The sequence below is a fragment of the Neovison vison genome, chromosome 12 (assembly GCF_020171115.1).
Source record: "Neovison vison isolate M4711 chromosome 12, ASM_NN_V1, whole genome shotgun sequence".
NCBI classification, from domain to species: domain Eukaryota; kingdom Metazoa; phylum Chordata; class Mammalia; order Carnivora; family Mustelidae; genus Neogale; species Neogale vison.
This window is the reverse complement of record NC_058102.1, coordinates 106,796,117-106,808,340: the sequence shown is the minus strand read 5'-3', so window position 1 is coordinate 106,808,340 and position 12,224 is coordinate 106,796,117. Positions and strand designations below refer to the sequence as shown.

The window sequence follows — 12,224 nt, the reverse complement described above, 5'->3', positions numbered from 1 at the left end:
TAGGTATTTTAAAATATTTTCAAAAAATAAAGTGTCATTCTTTTTTTAAAAAGAAAGTATCCAATTAAATATAAATACTATGGTGACTTTATATATATATTTATCTATTTAAAAACTGTAAAGACAAACTGTTCTTAAGTGATTAAACATTGTACATGTTCCTTTTTCTCTTTAACCTGGTATTTCTGTTCCATTTCTTCCTAAAATTTTATAATGATGTAATTTATTTTATGCTAGACTGTTTGTATAGATCCTCTCTCATACTTTTCTCCAACAAGATATGTAAATAAATTTAAATTTCATATTTACATTTCCTATCATCATAACTCTATTAAAAAATTCTTTCAAAATTGATTGATTATTATAACTACTAATAACATATGATCAATCGAAACTTATATATGTGATATTTTGAAATACATATTAAATGTGAAAAGTAAAATTTTACTAAAAATGTGTCATATCATTAAACATATTTATCTTAATGAAATTAATGGAATTTTTATTTTATTAGTTTAGCTATTCCTTGATGAGTATTACTCATTCAGGGTTCAGTATCAATTCTATTGCATGCTTCCTTTTCATAAGACTAAGAAACCTTTATATAAATAGACAGGAATGGAAGGAAATGTTTTATAGCAGTATGTCCCAATATTTTGCACTCCTTCAGAATTATATGCACCAAATCACACAGTAGCCTATTATTAAAAATTATTTATAATTATCTATCAGCTGACAACTTAATTACGTTATCCAATTCTATTGAAAACAAAGAATTATAAACAATCTGAATTTTCTGATCCATCTTCTTAACGCCAATATTTGCAATTATCTGTTTGTAACTGTTCCAGGGGTTTTTTTTTTTCCCTCCCTACAAGAATATAAAACACTAAGATTCGGGAGAGATGTACCTATTGTAAAGTGAGGGATGCACACTATGAAAAGGGAAGTAAAAAGAATCTGCTCATCTTAGGTGCCCTTTAAGGCAGATCAATTTGAAGGAAAAGGATGTTTAGAAGCTGGGCACCTGTGCCCATGCATCCTTTTGGAAAATGTTCATGCCATCTCCAGATATATGTGTACCTCAGTTTGAAGAACTCTGGCCTAGGCTACTCTAATAACTCATCTGATCTTCTTGCTTCATTCTTAGTTTTGTGGAATTCATTTTCCAACTAGCAGCCAGACAGTCTTTTAAAAACATAATCAGTGGATGTCATGCACTGATTAAACCTCTTTAATGGCTTCTACCATTCTTAAAAAAATGCCAGATCGGGACATCTGTGTTGTTCCGGGGGTTAAAGCCTCTGCCTTTGGCTCAGGTCATGATCCCAGGGTTCTGGGATGGAGCCCGGCTCCTCTCTCTCTACCTGCATCTCTGCCTACTTGTGATCTCTGTAAAAAACAAACAAACAAACAAACAAACACTTTAAAAAAAATGCCAACTCCTGGCCACCCCTTACCTAAGGCCCCGCATGCCTTGCGGTGCTCCCACCCCCCAAGTCATACCAGTCATCCTCACACATGTCCAGTTCTTTCCACCTTACTGCCGTCACAAACACTAATTCCTCCCCATTCTTCACATGGCAGGCTTCTCACACTTCAAGACCCAGGTTAAATGTTACTTTATCAGAGGACCCTCTCTGAGCACTCAATTAAAAATAAGTTCTAACCTCTCCAAATTCCACCAAATTATAGAAAACCTATTTCAATTTTTTACAGTACTTCGTGGTAACTTGTGATTAAATGGTTTTTTTGTTGGATTAGTGTCTGTGTCCCTCTGCAGACTATAAGCTTTCTCAAGGGAGAGACCACAGCTGCTTTCTACACCATGATATATTACCCCAGGCCACCAGAGACCCCTGGATGCTCAATAAAGATCTGCTGAATGAATGAATGAATGAATGAGGAAGCAAACTCTTGATAAAATATTGTTATGTACTTAAAATGCTTCAATAGTTCTCCACTGCCTTGATCATAAAATTAAATGCTGGAGCACAACATCTGACTAAACATGCTTCAGCATGATCAGACTGTTAACACCTCCCTCCTTCCCACAGATTGTGGCATACATATTTATCCTGAACTATAGCTACTAACCGCTATTTAAAGATTACCGAGGCTTCCAGCTTTCACATATATTGATCCCTCTAAATGGACTATGGTCAATATCTTTCCACCTCCTTTTTGCTTAATTATTTCTTCTTAAGACTCAGCCCATGCATTAGTCACTTCCTCCAGGAAGCCTTCTATGCACCTCTCCAATCGGGATTGTATGCCTGCTCCTCCTCTTCTACTGTTAATGCTCTCTACTCAGATCACTACCACGGCACTTATCAAACTGAACCATAATTATAGGTTCATTCTTCAGTCTTTCCAAATAAACAATTAACTTCTTGAGGCAGAGACTGTTTTTATTACCTTTCTATTTCCAGCACCTAGTGTAATATCTGCAAAACTACAAGGTAGTCAATAAATGTTTGCAGAAAGAGTAGCATTAGTAAAAGGATCATTATTTTATTTTCTGAGCATTACTGCCATTTAATTAAAAAAATGAGAAATATAGCTTACTACAAATGTTCAGACCAGTACAGGACTATGACTATATGGCCAAAGAATAAACTGTCAACTCTGGGAACAGCTAAAAGTAAGAAGGCCATGAGAAGCACTGGAGAGTACAACTATAGTTTTATTAGCACACATCATCTTCCACAGGCTACCCAGTTACTAGTGATGCTTCAGTAGTGGTAACTTGTTCTGTTTAGAAAGTATTTAGGTATCATGGTGATAAATGCTATAAAACTGATGGAATAGATTCGCAGTCAATAGAGAATTTAATGAATCTTTAAGAAGGAAAAAAAATGGGACACCTGGCAGTTGCCAGTTGCAGTCTGGACCCCACTCACTCTTGCACCTTGCTCCATTTCCTCCACGACTGTGTTTAACGAACCAGACATGGCTGAGGATAAGAAATTTGATTAAGGTGAAACTGAAGAAGACAGAAACACAAGAAAAAAATCCACTGCCTTCAAAAGTAACAACGGAACCGAGAAGCAAACAAGCGAATCATAATGAAGCATGTGCCACCAATATGTACCATACATACCATTAGCTTCTTATTTTACTTCTTTTTAGCTATTTAACTTTGTAAGACGCAAAGAGACTGGATCAAATTTAAGTGACTCTACTGCCCCTTTTCACAATAAAGAATCAAGAACTACTGGCAGTGAAGGCCAGGGAAGGAAAAGAAGTTGAACACTAAAAGAAGCAGCTGGGTATTCTGTGAGATTCAGAGTAAAAAACCAAGTGGGTCCAACATGTCCTGTTAAGCTATAATAAGCCATTTAATCAGAGTGCCATTTTTGCTGTTCAAGTGATTTTAATTATTGGAATGCACAATATTTAATATACAGATGTGGGGGGGGTTGAGAATATAACCCTAAAAAATGCTCATTGTTCCATAACTACTTGCAAATCATAGGTAAAACCTTATGATCTTCTAGGTCAAAATTTATATTTAACATTCAAGCCAAATATCATCAAAAATGGCAATTTAAAAAATGAGTAACACTATTAAAAATGAGCTTTTATATAAAAATAAAAGTTAGAATTCATGTGCAAATTTCAGTTATACTGAGAGGATATATCTTTATCACTGCTCAAAAAAAGAAATACTCTTCAGGAACAGATAGAAACCCAGCTTACTGAGCCACAAAAAAAATACCATATTACTTGAGAGGCATTTTTTAAAACTTTAATTAGCAATATAGTTGGCAAAAAGGTTCTTCAAAAAATAAACTTACTCAAAAGCATTTCAAAAATTTAAGTTTTTTTTAATTTTTAAATTTTATTATTTTGTTAGTCACCATACATCATTAGTTTTTGATGTAGTGTTCCATGATTCATGTTTGCAGATAACACCCAGTACTCCATGCATGTACTGCATTTAAATTTAAGTTGATAGCAGCACTGCTAAACTACAGATGCTGCTCCCTATCTCCTCAGAATCCTGAGACTTTAGAGAACAGATTCTACTTTAGTCTCATTTTAAGAAAATGGACTCTCACGTTCAACAAAACACAAAACCTGCTAAAACTTGAGCAGAGGTAAGTTTCAGAAGAAGAAAATCCATGTAGAAAAGCACAAAGCTAAAGTAAACAGAGCCCTTGGGACTGCCCTCATGGGATTATTCATTTCATCTCTCCATTTGACAACACAGGCTTTAGGACATCTTCCTTCGTGGGATCATTACACAATTTCTCATTTGGGGCATGGGCTCAATATGGAACAGCATGTAGTATTGGGAATAAAGAAACTATAAGGGGATCCTATAAGAAGACATTTTTTTCTTTTGTGAGTTTTCCCCTCTCAAACTTTAAAAGGCTCTGTATTTTATTTTAGTTAAAATAAATTATTCCCAAACAATTTTGCTTTGCTCTTCAAGAAATCAAGAGATATAGATAGCCTCCTTCTATCAGAGGGAGTTATTTCTTCTCAGAGGCTAAATTTAGATAAGAGATAGATAATTTCTGAACCTGAATAGATAATAAGAATAAAATCCCCAGCCAAAAAAGCTTTACCCATTTAAGATATTTCAAATTAAGTATCTGTAGAGTCCCTTGGTATTATATACAATTATTACGTATCAGTAAAATTAACAGTGGAGTTAAAGGATGGAAAAAGATAAAAATAAGAACAGAAGATGACAGCAGGAGGGGACAGTGGATGAAGGTTACACGGCCTCAGAAATACAAACATGAAAACAGCTTCTTCATACCTTAAACCACCTAGAGCCCAAATGACTGGTCTCATGCAATATTTCATTCAACAGCTTCAGAAAGGCAGTGAGTAGCAGAATGGTGGAAAAAAGATAAACAGGAAAGAGAAAAAAAAAAAAGAAAAAGCATGCAATTAAAAGCAAATTACATATAGCCACTTTGGAAGACAGTTTCACAGTTCCTTACAAAGCTAACTATAGTCTTATAAAAAAAAATCCAGTAATTCCCAGGTATTTACCTAAATGAGTTGATAATTTATGTCCATACAAAAACCTACACATAAATGTTCATAGAACCTTTATCCATAATTGCCAAACATTGGGAGTAATCAAGATGTTCTTCAACAGGTGAAGGAATAAATTGTGGCATGTCTATACAAGGGAAAATTACTCAGAAGTAAAACAAAAGGAGTTACCAGGCCACAAAAAGACCTGGAAGAACCTTAAGTGCAAGGCTAAATGGAAAAACTCAGTTAGAAAAGGCTACATACTGTTATTCCACCTATATGACATTCTAGAAAAGGAAAAACTATGGAGACAGGAAAAAGGTAAGGATTGGGGAGATGGAAGAAGGACGAACAAGTGGAGCACAGAGGATCTTTGGGGCAATTAAACTATTCTGCATAATACTGTTACAGTGAATACATGACATCAGACATTTGGCAAAATCCACAGAACTATAGGAGATGAAGAGCAGACCAAAATTTAAGCTATGGACCAGTTAATAATGTATCAATATTGGCTCATCAATTCTAATAAATCTATCACACCAATGCTAGATGTTAACAATAGGGAAAACTGAGGAGGAAGAAGGAAAAGATGGGAATTCCATGTATTCTGCTCAACTTTTCTGTAAACTATAAAACAAAACAAAACAAAAAAACCTGATCTAAAATAAATCTGTTTTAAATACTACATAAATGCATAAATATATAAAAATCAACCCCCCAAAAAGCAAATTATAACTAGTTCACACAAAAAAAACATTTTAAAATTAAAAAACATACTAGCAATTTATATGCCATAATGACATGATGTATAATCATCAATGGCCAACATTCCTACATGATATGTGAGACCTGTCACTAAATAAGGATCCCCAAGCAGAAAAAATCTTTAAAGAAAAAAAAAAAATGGGGACATTTTGAAAATAAAGGTAAGAATATAAAAAAGGTAAATCGAGATAAAAGAAAATCCCTCTTCACCCTGGATCAATGACTGTCACCATCCCTTCTCTGAAGCTCTCTACTACCCAAGCTCTAATTCACTGTGTATCCGGAAATATTCAAATTAGAAGTGGATAAGGCATTTTTGTAGGAACAGGGCACTGAAAGACTGTGAAAAGTTCCATTTTTCTTCAGTTTGACTAAAAACTATCAGTTTGTCTTTCTTTCTATATTTAGCAACAAAGAAAGCATATCTTCATCCTAACACAGTTATGAAGGGACTCCCTTATGGCACACACTACATCATGTCTCCTTTGAAAATGTACCCTACTTCCTTGCTGTGCAACTACCTTAACTCACAAGACCACAGGGGGTCTCATCATGGGGGTTCCCCATAAGATTCAGGTTACCCTCTCATTGAATTTTTTACCTTTTTAGCACATATAGTTCTCCAACAAAGAAATGGAAAGGAAACAATAACAAAAAATTACATGCCATGAATCTCTAAGGGACATTCAAAACCTCCAATCACACTCACACTAGGAACTGAGATCAGTGCCTTCTCTTGTTAGAACCATTTCTTCCATTCACATTTCCCAATTTTACTTATCCTTCCTAACAAAAAGTCAAAAGCAAGTGTACAGGGATCTAAAAGACGTAAAAACTATATAGAGCAAACACCACACACAGCAGCAGCAGAAGTCTTTAGCAAGTCACTTCAGGGCTGAGACATGCTGCTCTGGGGCTCTGAAGTCCCATGATAACTATGTCCTTCATACTTGCTACTAACCTTGTCAATATCTTGTGATAACTTTAACTGCTCTTTTGAACAAGGCAGGGTATAAAATAAACTGTTATTTAAATTTAACATTTTAACTCAGAAATGTTTGTGTTTTCCCATTCAATTTAAAATCAGGATTGTGACCAGTCTCACAATAGACAAATTCCATTCCATCTCACCAGATACAAGAGCATATACCACACCCATGTATGTGAAATAAGCCCCTATTTATTAATGCATTGACTCTTAACATGAGTCGTTCTTACGCAATTCTTTTATTTCAATTCGTTCTTATGCAATTCTCTTATTTCAATTCTTTTCTAGGTTTAAGTACTTACACCTGATGAAGTGCTTTCGAAACCCTCTGAACATATGTACAGTTGACCTATACTATACTGGTTGGGTTTTACCTTGTGTTTAACCAGCAGCATTGCCAGTAACTGTATGAAATTGCAGACCTGTTTTTCAGCACTGGTCCTGGCTGACTCCTCTTGTGCCAGCACCATTTCTCGCTCTGCAGTTATCTGTACACTTTCTCTTAGTGCTTCTTCCAGCTCTTCAATCCTGTCATCCTTCTTACGGAGACTGTCCTGGAAAACGATGGAAGACTAGGTGAAGTAGACTAATTAGTTAACCCAAGGAGAGACTATTTATCAAGAAAGGACTATTTGCTTATTAAATATCCTTCCCTCCAGAAGTAAATCCAAGCCAGAAAGATATCTTCACAGAGCAAAGAACAAGGGAAGAAAAGAAGTATAGTAGGAGGTTGAAGTATATTATTAAGAGCAAAAGGTCAAGTTAGTTAAGCAAGAGAAATTAGTGACGGATTTGTTCTCTGTAAACAGAGAGACTAAAACTGTGTTAAACAGCATAGGCAGCAAGGGCTTGATTACTTAAAAACACAAAGCTGTTTCTGAATTACTTTCTAAACTGGGCTTTAAGCCAGCTTTGATGAAGCCTAAGTAATAAGACTTAATATCAAAACATTCTCTCCCTACAAAGTTCAGCCTTGATGAAAAAGTTAAATAGCATGATTTTTCAGATTATATTCTTCACACAGACAACTGTCAGCAAAATTAAGGAAAAAAAATGAAAAAGAAAGTAGTTTCCTAATGATTTTGAGACATCAAAGGTTTATCTTAATCTCCTAGAGAAAACTAAAAATGGTCACTGGATATAAGTGATCAGGCTGAGGATGAGTAATTTAGTTAGCCAACCAATTCCCACTAACCTTGATATTCTAAATAAGTTTAAAAATTAACTCCTGGGAAGGCAAATATAGATTCCTAAAAGAAAGCCTAAATCCTACAGATTTTGAACATGTAAGAACATGTAAGAAAGGAAAGATCTTAAAATAAAAAGGGTAAATGAAGCAGAGTTCAAGCAGTATTAAGAATTAGATGCATCAGGTTATTATTAAGTATTTCCTCTTGAAATTTTTCTAGAACCGAAAGATTCTAAAGTGCTATCTTTTACTAATACAATTAAATTAAAAACAAAAGAACAAGAGTTGCTGAAACACTCTCCAATTTTCAGAATACTCATATCAGTAAAAGATATCACAGGATTTTGTCATTCATCTTTGCAACTCTCATTTAATTAGACTGTAGTTCACTTGTTAAGTGTAAGGCACAGAAAGTCCTTTCTAACAACCTTGTCTTCAGAAATCCAGAACTGGAAATCTGTCAAAGGTAAATCAGACTTTTCTCCTAGCACTGAAAGAATAGCTTACTATTTAACATCTTTCATAATCAAAAGTTGATAAATCTTTTGTTATCATTTTTCTCAACTAAAAAAAATGAGATTAAAAAAATATTCACATTTCAGTAATGTATGGCACATTCGTTTTTAAGTGTTCATTTTTCTAGGAGAAAATGTTATAAAATAACCTGATTTAGCCCCATAAGTAAGGTTCTCTTATAAGGGCAGTTTAGCTGTATCAAAAAATGTTTTTTCTTGAAATCTTAATGCTTCCGGGTGGCCTGCTGTGAGCAGCTAAGTGCAGCTTCCAAAACTGCTGAAGTTACTGTAGAACATTTCTAAAACAATGCCAAGCAGAGAGGGACAATAGAAACAAAGTCCAACATAGTTCCTCTTGATTCAAAGAATATGAAATGTAACAGAAGGATTATGTGGAAAGAGACAGATGCAATTGTCAGTGAATTCAACCCTCTCAAAAACTCCAATGAATAACTTTATTTGTAGTAACATGGGATTCTGAATTACAGATTGCTGTAAGCAAAAAGAAACACAAACGCTTCCCATTATCAACTGGTTCTGAATAACATAATATTATTATGTTTTTGTCCAGTCTGTGATATTCTTTACTCTTAACACTGTCTCTGAGAGATCTCCTGAGAGGCTTCTGTTATTCTAACCTAAACTGAGGCTGAAAAACTTATCCCAGATAACTTCCCAGAACCTATTTCAAACAAACAGGATTATCTGCTTTTCTGCACTGGCTGAAAAATAGCTTTGTGGATTTATCAGTAAAACTTTTTTAGAGAGAGGATACTTAGTAATCTGTCATAATCCAGAAAATCAGTTTTCATACTGAAAGTTTCATCAAAACCAGTACAAAAATTAGAGTCTATCCGATGAGCTCTGTGTACAAGGCCATTTATTTAAGAAAACTTTCTGGACTTAATGGTAAAGATGGCTCAAAATCCATGTCCATAATAAGGACAAAGTACAAAAGAAATACCATAAATAAAAATCAGAAAACTATTAAAATATTATTTATTAAATACTGTAAATTATATAACTTATAATACAATTTGAAATCAATGTAAAATAACATATGGAACCATGCAGTCCAAGAAAGCTGTATTAAACCAGGGTAGTAACAAAAGAATGAAGACAGCGAATATTCTCATCACATTCAACACCAAGACCAACAAAGTCTATAACTACTTAATCCATCTAGTGAGTAAAATGTGGCTCCAGTCTTATTTTCAAAATCTTAATAGATACCTGCTAAGGTAAACCAAGGAAGTTTTCTTTGTACTGAATTACACACCTTGAATCTTTTTTATTTAGTAAAATATTGAGCCAATGCCAGGAATGAATAGAATCTTTTAGTTCTACAAATACTGAGGTCCTAAGCACACTGCTAGATCATATTTATAATGAGCCTTCCTTTTTCTTACACTTTCACTGAAGATTAAATACATTAATTATACTTAGACTATAATATGGGTATTCTACCTTTTTTTATGTTTAGAATCTAGAGAAAAGATTTTTAAGTTTTAGAAAGGCCAAAAATGATTGTCCACAAAGAATAAAAAATTGGAAGGCACTGGAATTTTTTATGTAAAACCAAGAATCAGAAGACAACTGAAGTAATGCCTTCAAACTCTGAAGGAAAGATACTTTCTGATCTAGAATTCTATATCCAAACTATCCATCAAATGTAAGGGAAGAATGCAAAATCAAAATCTTAAAATCACAGACTCTCTCAGAAAGCTACTAGGGATGTAGTCCATCAAACTTAAGAAGTCAACCTAGAAAGAGGAAGACATGGGACCCAAAAAAAGGATATCTACCATAAATGAGTAGTGAAGGGAATCTCAGGGTAACCAGAAGCCTAGAGAATAAAGAGAATTCACAGGAGAGGACAGAAACCCAAGGAAAGATGTTTCCAAGAAAAAACAGTGGATGAACAGATTATGAGGTTAATAAGTAAGGGTTTATGAATTCTGTAATTACCAATGTTGAGAGGAATGTTATAGTAGGAGAAAGGAATTTGGGAATGAACTGGAGATATGTATACAAATAAATAATAAAACAGATTTAAAAACCCAATGCTATTATTACCACCAGAAATAAAAGTACAGTAGAGGAAATGTAATCATAATATACTATGTGCCTGAGACAGAATAATATAAAACTTATATTAGAAAGACGGAAAGAAGGAAGTATGTGTGGTGACTTGCTTAGAAAGGCTAATTCCTCATCATTCATAGTAAGAAGTTAGTAGATAATTAATGTCCAAATAAGAAAACAATAGTAAAAAAAAGTCATTTGGAGAGGTGGAAGTGTTAAACAGTATTAGAAACAAGAAAAGGGGGTGAAAGCATGCTTGTCTCAGGGGAGCAGGAATCCAGGTTAGACAAGAATGATGTAGAGGACTATCACTTTTATAAGCCATGCAGTATTATGTCACTTTGTAAATTATATAAATAAGCACTGTTAGAAAAAAATTCAAAATCGAATTTTAAAATGTTGAAAGAAAAGCAGATAATGCAAATAAATAAGAATACTGAATTTCTGGAAATAGTTAAAAATGTGGTGACTATTTCAGGTATGGATACTCTAAACATATGGACTAACTATTTACTGGAAAGAGAAAATACTAGGCAAATGCATCTCAAGACAGTGCCAATGGTGAAAAAAAATATATGAATTTCAAGTCACTCTCTTCCTCAGTTTATTGTTCAAAAGTTGAATTTCGTCATGCAAATAATTTATTTGCATAGCAGGTCAAAATTATGAGAAATTCTTTTCCAGTCTTTAGGTAACCACGGAATATTTTAAATAAGAACTTTTTTTAAAGAGATAAAATATTCCAGTAAGTTCTGCTATTATGAAAATACCTAATGCATAAATATACCAATAGCATATGTGTAAGACATAGCACCAAGCCAAGAGCTTTGAAAATTGTTCCCATTCCCCTTTCTGTGCAAATAGTTTCTTCTTCTTCTTCTTCTTTTTTTTTTTTTTAAATACCTATGGAAACAGTAGTTGAGTAGATTTTGGGATAGAGTTTGACACAAAATTCTAGTGACAAAACTGTTCATTTACACTACAGTTAATGGTGTATTTTGGTTTGAACAAAGAGAAAAATCTCTATTCAACTCCTAAACTTTAAGTAGAAAAAGTGACAGTTACCACCCACTTCTCCAAATATGTGTAAGCCAATAAAATGTCAGTAAGGTATAGCACTTTCAGAAAGTGCAAAACACAAAGGAGTTCGTATACTTCTGCTTTTTTTTTTTTTTTTAAAGATTTTATTTATTTATTTGACAGAGCGAGATCACAAGCAGGCAGAGAGGCAGGCAAAGAGAGAGGGAAGCAGGCTCCCCACTGAGCAGAGAGCCCGATGCGGGCCTCGATCCCAGGACCCTGAGACCATGACCTGAGCCGAAGGCAGCGGCCTAACCCACTGAGCCACCCAGGCGCCCACTTCTGCTTTTGTTAACACAAGGCTGGAGGAAGTAAGGGGATGTGAGAAAACCCCTGGGAAGAGCTTCTTGGTCGCTCAGATAGTGACAGTGATTATACCAGATACATCCTAAGGCTCTGACTATATGCTATACGCATTTAATTCTATTTTCTCTTTTAAAAAGCCCACATACACCAGTCTTTAAGATAAATCATGAGGCAGTCCTGCCATTCTAAGACTTGCTGCTTTAGCTTGCAATAAAATCTTCTTCAGCAAATACATTATTTGAGTTGTCTAATACAGTTATAGCAAATACATTATTTGTGTTGTCTAATACAG

General features: G+C 34.4%; 1 protein-coding gene across 11 annotated transcripts in view; it reads right to left on the bottom strand.

Annotated features, from left to right (window-relative positions):
* ERC1 (ELKS/RAB6-interacting/CAST family member 1) overlaps nt 1–12,224 on the bottom strand; it is a 561,256-nt gene that overhangs the window by 290,076 nt on the left and 258,956 nt on the right. For 8 of the 11 annotated variants that reach the window (XM_044228946.1, XM_044228948.1, XM_044228945.1 and 5 more), the window contains one exon: nt 7,180–7,311. The exons of the other annotated variants lie outside the window; for them this stretch is intronic. In XM_044228946.1, coding sequence (XP_044084881.1) covers nt 7,180–7,311 — 132 coding nt within the window. The remainder of the gene's footprint in view (nt 1–7,179; nt 7,312–12,224) is intronic. 11 annotated transcript variants of the gene reach the window in all.